This window comes from Anomaloglossus baeobatrachus, chromosome 4 (genome assembly GCF_048569485.1).
Source record: "Anomaloglossus baeobatrachus isolate aAnoBae1 chromosome 4, aAnoBae1.hap1, whole genome shotgun sequence".
Taxonomy (NCBI): Eukaryota; Metazoa; Chordata; class Amphibia; order Anura; family Aromobatidae; genus Anomaloglossus; species Anomaloglossus baeobatrachus.
In genome coordinates this window covers 595,907,961-595,922,925 of record NC_134356.1, presented here as the reverse complement: position 1 = coordinate 595,922,925, position 14,965 = coordinate 595,907,961, and the positions used below count along the sequence as shown (strand labels likewise).

The window sequence follows — 14,965 nt, the reverse complement described above, 5'->3', positions numbered from 1 at the left end:
TATGGTACAAAGATATATTTTACCTGAGTTTTAACAAGATTTTCAACATTATTATTATTATTATTATTATTATTATTATTATTTCTGATTTTTTTTATTTTTTTTTTGAGAACATGGCAGGGCCTCTTTAAAGAGAACCTGTCAGGTGTAATATGCACCCAGAGCCATGAGCAGTTCTGGATGTATATTGCTAATCCCTGCCTAAAGGCCCTGTATACACTAGCATAGATAAACTGATCTTTAGAAAAAGTATTTCTAATGATCTTTTACCATATGCTAATAAGTGAGGGGACTAGTCATGCTTGTGTTAGCATGTTAGTATGCCCCTGTGGGTGTGCTAGCATGCTAATGAATGTGCAGCGTCAGAGGATGATCTCACTCACCTCTCCGCTGCCATCGCATCAGACACTGGAGTTTGGTTCAGTGTAAATGACCCTGGAGTTTGGGTCATGCTAACTACGAAGCCGTTTGTACGTATCCTGGCTGCAAACTGAAGTAGTGCACATGATTGAAACTTCGGGGTCCTGCACACTGAGCCGAAATCCAGCATTGGACGCGATGGTAGCGGAGAGGTGAGTGAGATCATCCTCTGACGCTGCCCATTCATTAGCATGTTAGCTCACCCACAGGGGCGTACTAGCCAAGGGAAGCAACACCCAGAGGACTAGTCCCCTCGCTTATTAGCATACGGTAAAAGATCTTTAGAAATACTTTTTCTAAAGATCTCTTTATCTATGCTAGTGTATACAGGGACAGTTAGGCAGGGATTAGCAATATGCACCCAGAACTGCTCGTGGATCTGGGTGCATACTACACCTGACAGGTTCCCTTTTAAAGAATGGCTTGCTCAGATCTTAGTGCTGGATACTATCAGGCACCTTTACACGTCTAGTGGACTGTGCCCAGATGGCTGAGCTGCTTTCTGGCACAGGCTGAGGGGAGGAGTGGGAGCCACACAATACTGGGCAGCTGGTTTAATGTTATTGCTGATTGATGTTTGGATTATGATCTCCGCTATGTTAATGCTGCACTTGCGCTCATAGAAGTGAATTAGAAAATTTTCTGTCCAGCCATGCTTCTTTCCATGTTGCTGCCCTTGTCTGACACTGGCCTCCCGAATTAAACATAAAGGTGGACCTCTTATTTATATTTATTTTTTATTTTATTTTTTGCCCAGCAGCTCAGTTCCTGTCCTCGCTCCTCACTATCCTACTGGTACAAAGTAAATGTCCAATGTGATTATTTTATTAACCATTTGATATTGACCCTGTAGATGTAGTTGGCTGTGGTTTTCACAGTGACCTGTAGATGGCAGTAGAGCTGCGCTGGTGCTTAGAAGGAATGTGTAAAGCACATACAACCCTTCACTGTCACCTCCCGAGTCACTGATGTGAAAAGGGTGCTTGGTGGCACAGACACAGGTTTTACGTTTACACCAAACTGAAAGTCATTCACAAAGCTTGGGATTCGCAAAACATTAATCATTTGACTTGTTTCTATGTAATTTTTAAAAAAATGTACCGTAATTGCTTCAATTCTGCATTATTGATGCCATTGCAGGACAATCTGTCTTCTTAGGATTTGTTGATGTGATGCAGATATCTGCTGTTTAACCCTATGTATGTCTTTTTTGTTTTTTTTCTCCTAAAGCATTGCAGGTGGCATTTGGCTCGTTATACAGAGATGATGTGTTGCTAAAGCCCAGCCGGGTCATAGCCATTTTAGCAGCGGCTTGCATGCTCCAGCTGGTGAGTATTCTGCCCTCATGGGTCCCACCTGTACTGGACACAGTCAGTGTATTTAGTTTATTTTTATAAAGTTTTACTAAACATTGACTTTTTTTTTTTATTATTGTGTGTGTATATATCCATATATGTATGTGAAAGGAGACTCGAGGACATCACAGAGCGGATCAAAAGAAAGGAGCTGAGCGATCACTTTTATTTGTATGGAGAAAGAAAATATAAGTGATGGCTCAGCTCCTTTATTTTCCATCGCTCTGTGGCATCCTCCCATCTCCTTTCTTGCCTGTCAGGCTACGTGCACAGAGAAAGCAGCTGCTGGTTGGTCTGTGTATGCAATGTAGACAGGACTGCTTGCCGGACCTGAAAATGATCATGCACCGTCGACAAGAGGTGGCTTTGAGATCCAGCAAGCCAGAGACTCATATGACTGGACATTAGAGCTGATCGAACTGACCAAAAACCGGGACTGGCGGATTAAAAAAAAAAAAGTCTGATCCGCTCTGCAATCTGGTGCCCATATAAGTCAATGGGGACCAGAATCTGGAGAGTAAAAACGTTGGTGGAAGGGATAGGGGGGTAGGGGCATGCGCAGTATACTCACCCAGACTGTGTCATGGCAGCAAACTACTCCTGGGTCACACTTTTCCCTTCCGGAGCCGACAATTCAATATTCTATTCATTGTTTTGCCCGCCCACCGGCACGTGTAACTGGTTGCAGTTAGATGCGTCCCCACCCTGAGTGTCAACGTATCAGCTGACTGCAACCAATCACAGACGCCAGGATGGTCGGTGGGCAGGGAAAGCAGTGCAAGTGTCTGCAGGTCAGTATATGGTGTTAAAAAAATCAATCAATCGGCACAGGGTCCCCCCATTCTGATGACAGCACAGATAAAGCTCACGGCTGCATTTCCATCTGTCAGGCTGTATCTGTGCTGTATATCCAGAGCCACACGTGCGAGGCTTTGCCGGGTGATGCCATGGCAGACTCGCGCGAGTCTCTCGCAAGTGTGATTCCGGACACATGCGGCTTTTTAATTTTTTTTATATTTAAGTAGAAAAAAAAACGATGAGCTGTCCCCCCAATTTTGATACCCAACCATGATAAAGCCGGCTGGGGGCTGGTATTCTCAGCCCGTAGCCGCCCGGTATTGCTGCATTTATTAGATGTGACAATCCCGTTGCTATACCGGCTCTTTCCGTTGCCCTGGAGCCGTGGCAATCTACGTAATAAGGGGTCAATAACAGTGCACAGCTGCTATTAAGCCATAGGTTAATGATGGCACAGGCGTCTATGTCCAGATCCGCTCAGCCCTACTGGTCAATACAATGTAATCACAGCCTGATTACAACAGGGAAGTTCAGATCACACGATCGAGAATGAAAGAACCAGCGTGCGGTACCGCCGCCGCCCGACCAACACCCCATCTACTGTCTCCTCCCCAAAATCCTATAGAATGTAAGCCCGCAAAGGCAGGGTCCTCTTCCCTCTGTACCAGTCTGTCTATTGTAACTTGGATATGTATTCTGTATGTAACCCCTTCTCATGTACAGCACCATGGAATCAATGGTGCTCTATAAATAAATAATAATAATGATAATGCGTTGCAAAGTTGAAGAGGGGAGAAGTCTGAAAGAACCCAACCCTTTTAAATCCCCCCCCATTTTCCTGTTCAAAGAAAAAAAGCCCAAAAGGTTAATATTGTGTCCATAAGGCCCCGTGCGCACACTGTGTTTTTACCCGCGTTTGTTTTTCCTGCAGAAATTTCTTGAGAAAATGGTTGTAACCTTTCTGCAGACATTCCCCAGCAAAACCTATAGAAAAGAATAGCTGTGCGCACACTGCATTTATTTCTCAAGAACATTCTTTCTGCAGAATTTCTTGAGAAAAAGAATGAGCATGTAACTTCTTTTCTGCAGGTACCTGCGTTTTTCACCATAGATAATGGAAAAAAAAAAACGCAGGGACCAACCTGCGGAAAAAAGCATCAAAAATGCATAAAAACACGGTAAAAACGCATGTGTTTTTTGAGGCGTTATTGGTGCGTTTTTTTTAACGCAAGTGCGCTAATCTTCAGACTCAAGAAATTTCTTGAGAAATGTTCTTTCTAGTGCACACAGGGCCTTAAGGTTATATCAAAGACAAAAAACTATATAAACTGTACATTTAAACATTAGAAGTTAAAAAAAAAAATAAGTCCTAGAATAGCCCTTTTTTGCTGAAGTCCTAACTCCACCACCCCAACTCCCTGGAAACACTGGTTACTGTATTTTTCAGACTATAAGATGCACCGGACCATAAGACGCACCCTGGTTTTAGAAGAGAAAAATAGGGAAATAAAATTTTAAGCAAAAAATGTGATCAGGACACACTGATATGGGGCGAGATCTACTGCTGACACTGTTATAGGCGTAATATCCCCAAATTCTCTACTAAGGTACCCCAGCCTGGTAATGATCCTCCTGTCTTGTATATGATCCCCATTTTTGTGTATATATGTCCACCATCCTGGCATATGCCCACATCCAGGTACCGTATATGCCCTCATCCTGGTATATGCCCTCATCCTGGTATATGGTCTGCATCCTGTGGCACACAAAAAAAATATAAATGTTTATACCCACCTTTCCTCGCTCCACGTAGCATCGCTAGTCTTCCTGTCTGTGCCAGCAGCAGTGCGCTGACCTGTGTGGAGCCATGTGCGCACAGTGATGACTTCATCGCTGTGCCCACCGCTCTCCAGACACATCAGCGGGCCCGCAGACAGGAGGACATCGTGATGCTGCAGGGATCGGTGACCGGTGAGTATACCGTACTTATTCACTGCCCCCTGCGATGATGATGATATGTGGGGGACAGTGAATACAGCCGCACATGATCACTCCAGGCTGTAGTTGCCAGGGATGATCATGGGCCGGCTGTTAATTATGCGTGCACCCCCTGCCCATCATCCCGCCCACCTGACAGTGCCGTCATCAGCGCTGAGAGATGATGGGCGGGAGCATTCAGTGCATATGAAAAGAGGCTAATTAGTGGGCCCACATGGTCACGGTAGGCGCTGCTACAGACTGCTCATGCCGGCGATGACCCGCTCCACCCCAGCACCCTCATTCCCCGTAGCATACATTCGGACTATAGGATGTACCGCCCACTTTCCTACAATATTTGGGGGAAAAAGTGTGTTTTATAGTCCAAAAAATGTGGTAAACCGTTGCACATACCTCAAAGTGATTTATTTAGAAAAGTGCAAAAAAAAACCTGGTCCTCAAATAGCTACATGAATTCAAAAAATAATTTTATAGGTACCCTTAGTCATTTTTTTCCCTGTGAACAATGGTACATGTGAAATCGGAAACCTTGCATTATATCCATTTAGAGAAATCTGCTTCTTTTTCCTCTTGGCCTGAGAATTCTCAATTCTTGGGTACAATCTGTCTTCAGTGAATATAGAGTTTTGCATTACTGAGATGACAGTTGGTGCTGATAATGCTCTATGTAAAACGGTAACTTGTTTCTGGAGAATTTTCAGCAGAATGTATGTGTCGGCCTCAAGCTCTTCCTCCTTTCATAGAACTTTATGCCCACAAACAGCCACCTTCTATCCCAGTAAGGGGAAACTTGACTTCACAAACTTTACACCTTTACACCTGAATTGTTTGGAATTGCCCCGATTGTGATATATATATATATATATATATATATATATATATATATATATATATATATATATATATATATATATATATATATATATATATATATATATATATATATATATATATATATATATATATATATATATATATATATATATATATATATATATACACACATACGCATGCATGCATGCATACAGACATAAACATACACACACATACACGCATGCATACACACACATATATACAAACACACACATATATACAAACACACACATATATACAAACACACACATATATACAAACACACACATATATACAAACACACACATATATACAAACACACACATACATACATACACACACACACACACACACATACAAATACACACATACAAACACATACACATACAAACAAACACACATACAAACACATACACACACACACATACATACAAACACACACACATACATACACACACACACACACACGCGCGCACATACACATACATACACACATACACATACATACACACATACACACACATGCGCACATACACACACATGCGCACATACACACACATACGCACATACACACACATACGCACATACACACACATACATACACACACATACATACACACACATACATACACACTCATACATACACACACACACATATATATGTATATATGTGTGTGTGTATGTATTATATATATATATATATATATATATATATATATATATATATATACACACGCGCATGCATATATTATATAATTATACACACACGCGCACACACACACTATTTCACTAGATTTGGATTGTTCCCGCCACATTTTTCGGTACATTGTATGGTAAAATGAATCGTGTTTTCAAAACTGTAATTTGTGTTGCAAAAAACAAGTATTTTGATTCACTGCCGATTTATACAAGTTTTCCCACCTGCAAAGAATGACAAGGTCTGTAATTTGTATTGTAGGTACACTACAGCTGTGACTACTCCAAAAAGAAAATCCATAAAATCACATTGTATGATTTTTAAATAATTTAACATTTTATTGAATGGAATAAGTATTTTAAGTATTTAATAGAATAGAAAAACAGGACTTAATATTTGGTACAGAAACCTTCATTTGCAATTACAGATGTTTCTTGTAGTTCTTGACCAGGTTTGCACACACTGTAGCAGGGATTTTGCGACTCCTCTATACAGATCTTCTCCAGATCATTCAGGTTTCGGGCTGTCACTGGGCAACATTGAGTTTCAGCTCCATCCAAAGATTTTCTATTGGGTTCAGGTCTGGAGACTGGCTAGGCCACTCCAGGACCTTGAAATGCTTCTTTTGGAGCCACTCATTACTTGCCCTGGCTGTATGTTTCAGGTCATTGTCTTGCTGGAAGACTCAGCCATGACTCATGTTTAGTGCTCTTACAGAGAGAAGGAGGTTGTTGGCCAAAATCTCGCGGTATGTGACCGCATTTATCCTCCCTTCAATATGGTGCAGTCATTCAATCCCCTTTGCAGAAAAGCAGCCTCAAAGTATGATGTTTCCATCCCCATGTTACAAGGTTGGGACGGTGTTCTTGAGGTTGTATGCATCCTTCCTCCAAACATGGTGAGTGGAGTTCATACCAAAGAAATTCTATTTTGGTCTCATCTGACCACATGACCTTCTCCCATGCCTCCTCTGGATCATCCAGATGGTTATTGAAAAACTTCAATCAAGCCTAGACATATGCTGGCATGAGCAGAGAGACCTTGCATATCCTAATGGTAATCTTTGAGACTGTGGTACCAGCTTTTTTTCAGGTCATTGACTGGGTCCTCCTGTGTCATTCTGTGCTGATTCCTTAGGGTACTTTCACACTTGCGTTTATTTCCTTCCGTTACAATCCTCCCTTTTGGAAAACAGCGGAATCCGTTAACGGATTCCGCTGTTTCCCATAGACTTGTATGGGTGACGGATTGTACCAAAAGGACCTGCGTTGCTTCCGCTGGGCGACGCTCCGTTGCTTCCGCCCAGCGGGAGGAACGCAGCATATAACGTTATTTTGAGCAGCGGAATCCTCTGGATTCCACTGCGCATGCTCTTCTTTTTTTTTTTTTTTTTTTTTTTTTTTTAAATCAAACTTTATTTTGGCTCGCGGTGGCCGTACGTTCAGCTGAGCGCCCGGCCGTCGGCAAGCGACAGCGCTCAGCTGAGCGCCGGCATGCCCGGGCGCCGGCAAGTGACAGCGCTCAGCTGAGCGCCCGGCGGCCGGCTGCAGGGAGTGATCAGCTGATCACCCGGCGGCCGGCTGCAGGGAGCGATCAGCTGATCGTTTACAATAGTCTGCCGCTGGTAAAACTGTAAAAAAAAAAAAAAAAAAATCAAAACGAATTGCGTTGTTTTGCAGCATCCGTTGCATCCGTTGTGCCACTATATGCAACACATCCGTTGCATCCGTTACACAATGCAATGCAACGGATACCGTTCAACGCAAGTGTGAAAGTACCCTTGCCTTTCTCAGAATCCTCCTTTCCCCAAAAGTCGAGATCTTTCATGGAGCCCCAGATCGAGTAAGATTGACAGTCCTCTTGTGTTCCTTCTATTTTCTAATATTTGCAGCAAGTTGTTGCCTTCTCACCAAGCTGCTTGCCTATTGTCCTGTAGCCCTTCCCAGCCTTGTGCAGGTCTACAATTTTGTCCCTGGTGTCCTTACAGCTCTTTGCTCTTGACTAGGGTGGAAAGGATGGAGTGTGACTGTGTGTGTGGACAGGTGTCTTTTATACAGGTAAGGCTGCTTTCACACTACGGTTTTTTTTAACATGCGCCATGAACGTTTTTTAACGCAAAAACGGATCGAGTGCAAATGCGGTTTCATTTCAATGCATTTGCAATGGACTCACGTCAACATGCGTTCACCTGTGTTATAGTCAGGATCCAGCGACTTGCAGTTTTTTAACTTTTTTCAAAAAACGCTACTTGTAGCGTTTTTTAGCTGCGTCCAAATACTGCAAATTGCTGGATCCTGACTATACTGCATGCAAACGCATGTGAACGCTGGCATGCTGATACAGGATCCTGCTTGCTCTACTGAGCATGCCCAGAAACCAGCCTCGCGTGATCAGTCCCTCTCTTCCCCCCCTCCCTCTCTTGCCCCCCTCCCTCTCGCCCCCTCCCTCTCTTGCCCCCCCTCCCTCTCTTGCCCCCCTCCCTCTCTTCCCCCCCTCCCTCTCTTCCCCCCCCTCCCTCTCTTCCCCCCCTCCCTCTCTTCCCCCCCTCCCTCTCTTCCCCCCCCTCCTCTCTTCCCCCCCCTCCCTCTCTTCCCCCCCCTCCCTCTCTTCCCCCCCCTCCCTCTCTTCCCCCCCCTCCCTCTCTTCCCCCCCCTCCCTCTCTTCCCCCCCCTCCCTCTCTTCCCCCCCCTCCCTCTCTTCCCCCCCCTCCCTCTCTTCCCCCCCCTCCCTCTCTTCCCCCCCCTCCCTCTCTTCCCCCCCCTCCCTCTCTTCCCCCCCCTCCCTCTCTTCCCCCCCCCTCCCTCTCTTCCCCCCCTCCCTCTCTTCCCCCCCTCCCTCTCTTCCCCCCCTCCCTCTCTTCCCCCCCTCCCTCTCTTCCCCCCCTCCCTCTCTTCCCCCCCTCCCTCTCTCTCGCCCTCGCCCTCTCTCTCGCCCTCGCCCTCTCTCTCGCCCTCGCCCTCTCTCTCGCCCTCGCCCTCCTCTCTCGCCCTCGCCCTCTCTCTCGCCCTCGCCCTCTCTCTCGCCCTCGCCCTCTCTCTCGCCCTCGCCCTCTCTCTCGCCCTCGCCCTCTCTCTCGCCCTCGCCCTCTCTCTCGCCCTCGCTCCTCTCTCGCCCTCGCCCTCTCTCTCGCCCTCGCCCTCTCTCTCGCCCCTCGCCCTCTCTCTCGCCCTCTCTCTCGCCCTCTCTCTCGCCCTCTCTCTCGCCCTCTCTCTCGCCCTCTCTCTCGCCCTCTCTCTCGCCCTCTCTCTCGCCCTCTCTCTCGCCCTCTCTCTCGCCCTCTCTCTCTCGCCCTCTCTCTCGCCCTCTCTCTCGCCCCTCTCTCTCGCCCTCTCTCTCGCCCTCTCTCTCGCCCTCTCTCTCGCCCTCTCTCTCGCCCTCTCTCTCGCCCTCTCTCTCGCCCTCTCTCTCGCCCTCTCTCTCGCCCTCTCTCTCGCCCCTCTCTCTCGCCCTCTCTCTCGCCCTCTCTCTCGCCCTCTCTCTCGCCCTCTCTCTCGCCCTCTCTCTCGCCCTCTCTCTCGCCCTCTCTCTCGCCCTCTCTCTCGCCCTCTCTCTCGCCCTCTCTCTCGCCCTCTCTCTCGCCCTCTCTCTCGCCCTCTCTCTCGCCCTCTCTCTCGCCCTCTCTCTCGCCCTCTCTCTCGCCCTCTCTCTCGCCCTCTCTCTCGCCCTCTCTCTCGCCCTCTCTCTCGCCCTCTCTCTCGCCCTCTCTCTCGCCCTCTCTCTCGCCCTCTCTCTCGCCCTCTCTCTCGCCCTCTCTCTCGCCCTCTCTCTCGCCCTCTCTCTCGCCCTCTCTCTCGCCCTCTCTCTCGCCCTCTCTCTCGCCCTCTCTCTCGCCCTCTCTCTCGCCCTCTCTCTCGCCCTCTCTCTCGCCCTCTCTCTCGCCCTCTCTCTCGCCCTCTCTCTCGCCCTCTCTCTCGCCCTCTCTCTCGCCCTCTCTCTCGCCCTCTCTCTCGCCCTCTCTCTCGCCCTCTCTCTCGCCCTCTCTCTCGCCCTCTCTCTCGCCCTCTCTCTCGCCCTCTCTCTCGCCCTCTCTCTCGCCCTCTCCCTCGCCCTCTCTCTCGCCCTCTCTCTCGCCCTCTCTCTCGCCCTCTCTCTCGCCCTCTCTCTCGCCCTCTCTCTCGCCCTCTCTCTCGCCCTCTCTCTCGCCCTCTCTCTCGCCCTCTCTCTCGCCCTCTCTCTCGCCCTCGCCCTCTCTCTCGCCCTCGCCCTCTCTCTCGCCCTCGCCCTCTCTCGCCCTCGCCCTCTCCCTCTCTCTCGCCCTCTCTCTCGCCCTCTCTCTCGCCCTCGCCCTCTCTCTCGCCCTCGCCCTCTCTCTCGCCCTCGCCCTCTCTCTCGCCCTCGCCCTCTCTCGCCCTCGCCCTCTCCCTCTCTCTCGCCCTCTCTCTCGCCCTCTCTCTCGCCCTCGCCCTCTCTCTCGCCCTCGCCCTCTCTCTCGCCCTCGCCCTCGCCCTCGCCCTCTCTCTCGCCCTCGCCCTCTCTCTCGCCCTCGCCCTCTCTCTCGCCCTCGCCCTCTCTCGCCCTCGCCCTCTCTCGCCCTCTCTCTCGCCCTCGCCCTCTCCCTCGCCCTCTCTCTCGCCCTCGCCCTCGCCCTCTCTCTCGCCCTCGCCCTCTCCCTCGCCCTCTCTCTCGCCCTCTCTCTCGCCCTCGCCCTCTCCCTCGCCCTCTCTCTCGCCCTCGCCCTCTCCCTCGCCCTCTCTCTCGCCCTCTCTCTCGCCCTCGCCCTCTCTCTCGCCCTCTCTCTCGCCCTCGCCCTCTCTCTCGCCCTCTCTCTCGCCCTCGCCCTCTCCCTCGCCCTCTCTCTCGCCCTCGCCCTCGCCCTCTCCCTCGCCCTCTCTCTCGCCCTCGCCCTCTCCCTCGCCCTCTCTCTCGCCCTCGCCCTCTCCCTCGCCCTCTCTCTCGCCCTCTCTCTCGCCCTCGCCCTCTCTCTCGCCCTCTCTCTCGCCCTCGCCCTCTCCCTCGCCCTCTCTCTCGCCCTCGCCCTCGCCCTCTCCCTCGCCCTCTCTCTCGCCTCGCCCTCTCCCTCGCCCTCTCTCTCGCCCTCTCTCTCGCCCTCTCTCTCGCCCTCTCTCTCGCCCTCTCTCTCGCCCTCTCTCTCGCCCTCTCTCTCGCCCTCTCTCTCGCCCTCTCTCTCTCGCCCTCTCTCTCGCCCTCTCTCTCGCCCTCTCTCTCGCCCTCTCTCTCGCCCTCTCTCTCGCCCTCTCTCTCGCCCTCTCTCTCGCCCTCTCTCTCGCCCTCTCTCTCGCCCTCTCTCTCGCCCTCTCTCTCGCCCTCTCTCTCGCCCTCTCTCTCGCCCTCTCTCTCGCCCTCTCTCTCGCCCTCTCTCTCGCCCTCTCTCTCGCCCTCTCTCTCGCCCTCTCTCTCGCCCTCTCTCTCGCCCTCTCTCTCGCCCTCTCTCTCGCCCTCTCTCTCGCCCTCTCTCTCGCCCTCTCTCTCGCCCTCTCTCTCGCCCTCTCTCTCGCCCTCTCTCTCGCCCTCTCTCTCGCCCTCTCTCTCGCCCTCTCTCTCGCCCTCTCTCTCGCCCTCTCTCTCGCCCTCTCTCTCGCCCTCTCTCTCGCCCTCTCTCTCGCCCTCTCTCTCGCCCTCTCTCTCGCCCTCTCTCTCGCCCTCTCTCTCGCCCTCTCTCTCGCCCTCTCTCTCGCCCTCTCTCTCGCCCTCTCTCTCGCCCTCTCTCTCGCCCTCTCTCTCGCCCTCGCCCTCTCTCTCGCCCTCGCCCTCTCTCTCGCCCTCGCCCTCTCTCTCGCCCTCGCCCTCTCTCTCGCCCTCGCCCTCTCTCTCGCCCTCGCCCTCTCTCTCGCCCTCGCCCTCTCTCTCGCCCTCGCCCTCTCTCTCGCCCTCGCCCTCTCTCTCGCCCTCGCCCTCTCTCTCGCCCTCGCCCTCTCTCTCGCCCTCTCTCTCGCCCTCGCCCTCTCTCTCGCCCCCTGAGAGTGGAGGACGCTTGTAACTAAAGTAAATATCGGGTATCCAAGCAAGTTACCCGATGTTTACCTTGGTTACGAGCCTCCGCAGCTGTCAGATGCCGGCTCCCAGTCTTTCACGTTCAGTTCCCCTCTCCCGATCACATGACTCTGATGCCCGCCCATAAACTTCAAGTGACAGGATCTTGCAAAATAACACATGCGTTTTTCTTTGCAAAAACAGGATACGCTTTTGCAGCAAAAAAACGTTCATGGGGCATGTTAAAAAAAAAACAAAAAAAAAAAAACGTAGTGTGAAAGCAGCCTAAGGAGTTCAAACAGGTGTAATTGATACAGGTAATGAGTGCAGAGTAGGAGGGCATGTTAAAGAAAATAACAGGTCAGTGAGAGACAGAATTCTTGCTGGTTGGTGGTCATCAAATACTGATTTCATGCAATAAAATGCTTAGAAATTATTTAGAAATCACAGTGTGATTTTCTGGAATTTTTTTTTTGTCTTTCACAGTTGATATATACCTGCGATATAAATTTGACCTCTCCATTCTTTGTAGGTGAAAAAACCTGCAAAATCAGTGTATCAAAGTTATTTTCCCCACTGAATTTTGATGGGAAAATAAAAAAAAAAAAAAAGTTCTGACTCCTGAGTAGTGATATATTGGGTCGTGTATCGGGGTGCTCAAACGCTCGCTACTCCATTGAGTATCTTGCGAATGATCGACATTCTCGACTCCCCATCAATAGAGAGTATGTCTTCTGAAAAAATCCTCGTGTTTCCCATTGACTTCCATTCTGCTTGTCTAGCCCGTCCGAGTGTGACTTGCTCGATTGGAGTAATGAGCACTTGAGCATTTTAGTGCTCACTCATCACTTCTCTTGTGATTTTAAAAAATAAATTGCAAGGTCTTGACAGTGTTAAAAGGCCTCATCATTTCTAGAGGCGGTATGCTGGCCTGGTCTTCATGCTTTCAGTACTTGCTGGCGGTATGCTGGGCCTGGTCTTCATGCTTTCAGTACCTGCTGGCGGTATGCTGGCCTGGTCTTCATGCTTTCAGTACCTGCTGGCGGTATGCTGGCCTGGTCTTCATGCTTTCAGTACCTGCTGGCGGTATGCTGGGCCTGGTCTTCATGCTTTCAGTACCTGCTGGCGGTATGCTGGGCCTGGTCTTCATGCTTTCAGTACCTGCTGGCGGTATGCTAGCCTGGTCTTCATGCTTTCAGTACCTGCTGGCGGTATGCTGGCCTGGTCTTCATGCTTTCAGTACCTGCTGGCGGTATGCTGGCCTGGTCTTCATGCTTTCAGTACCTGCTGGCGGTATGCTGCGCCTGGTCTTCATGCTTTCAGTACCTGCTGGCGGTATGCTGCGCCTGGTCTTCATGCTTTCAGTACCTGCTGGCGGTATACTGGCCTGGTCTTCATGCTTTCAGTACCTGCTGGCGGTATACTGGCCTGGTCTTCATGCTTTCAGTACCTGCTGGCGGTATACTGGCCTGGTCTTCATGCTTTCAGTACCTGCTGGCGGTATACTGGCCTGGTCTTCATGCTTTCAGGACCTGCTGGCGGTATACTGGCCTGGTCTTCATGCTTTCAGGACCTGCTGGCGGTATACTGGCCTGGTCTTCATGCTTTCAGGACCTGCTGGCGGTATACTGGCCTGGTCTTCATGCTTTCAGGACCTGCTGGCGGTATACTGGCCTGGTCTTCATGCTTTCAGGACCTGCTGGCGGTATACTGGCCTGGTCTTCATGCTTTCAGGACCTGCTGGCGGTATACTGGCCTGGTCTTCATGCTTTCAGGACCTGCTCTGTCGCACGTTCCACATTTTGTTAGTGACCAGACAAGAGTTGTAGCTGGAGCCGGCGTCCGTGCTGCTTCCCATTCATTGCCTATAGGATTGAGATTGTCTCCTCGGCTTGTGTATTCTGAGTATAACGTGTCACTGTGGGGCTCCTATTATAAGAAAATAAGAGGTTTTCATGTGAGACTTTGTACTGCATATAAGAGCCTTGGAGACTGAGCAAGCGGGAGCCAGAGCCAGCAGGAGGCAGCGCTGTTCCTGCCGCTTATGCCCAGCATGAGACAAGGCACAGACCAGTAATGAAGTAAATTGCCCGAGGGCTGTTTCTTTACGTTTTGCAGTATGTTTCTTTTCTCTTGTGGCTGGAGGTCCCAAAAGTGACCAAAACCATATTTCTCATGATTATTTCTATATTTCACATATATTCTGACCCGACATTGTAAGTATTGTCTCCAGAATGAAGCAGACGGGGAGTGTTTGTAGCACGTTCACGTCTTCTCGTTCATGGGCACAGACCGGAGGCTGACGCTTCAGTCAGTGTGGAAACCCCCTGTGGACTGTTCATTTCTCTGCACTTGTACACAGTGACCCCTTACTTCTGTACACAGCGGGGGCCAGCGCTGCAGGATGTATTGTGATTGTTACTTGTTGTAATAGAAGTGCACATAAAGTAGATTTACTTGTTTTAGGCTTCGCTCCTCACTTAGGATCTTTGAGCTCCAGACTATGGCCCAAAGATCAAATTGAGGAAAGATGAAACCTTCAGATTCAGTGTGTATGGATGTCTAGACCAACTCTTCTCTGTTCCCATAGGTGTTAACGCACCAGCTCCTATCTGAGTAATGGGAAAGTCTTCACTGAATACGGATTTAACCCCTTAAATGTTGCGACGAATAGCAATACAGTGGAACCTTGGTTAACGAGAACAATCCGTTCTGGGACTGTGCTTGTTAACCAAGTGACTCGTTCAGCAAAGCAAGATTTCCCATAGGAAATCATTGCAATACAGACAATTCTTTCCACAACATGTTAAATGCCCCATCCTGGTGCCCTATTGTGTCATTCCACACACGTACAAACATGCACAAACTCACACAAACATGCACGCACATATTATGTTCACATTGCCTTCCGTTC

At 49.8% G+C, this 14,965-nt stretch overlaps 1 protein-coding gene across 4 annotated transcripts in view; it reads left to right on the top strand.

Moving 5' to 3' along the window:
- The window catches only part of GMCL1 (germ cell-less 1, spermatogenesis associated), a 188,552-nt gene that overhangs the window by 83,887 nt on the left and 89,700 nt on the right, over positions 1–14,965 (top strand). For all 4 annotated transcript variants that reach the window (XM_075346157.1, XM_075346160.1, XM_075346159.1 and 1 more), the window contains exon 5: positions 1,651–1,748. In XM_075346157.1, coding sequence (XP_075202272.1) covers positions 1,651–1,748 — 98 coding nt within the window. The remainder of the gene's footprint in view (positions 1–1,650; positions 1,749–14,965) is intronic.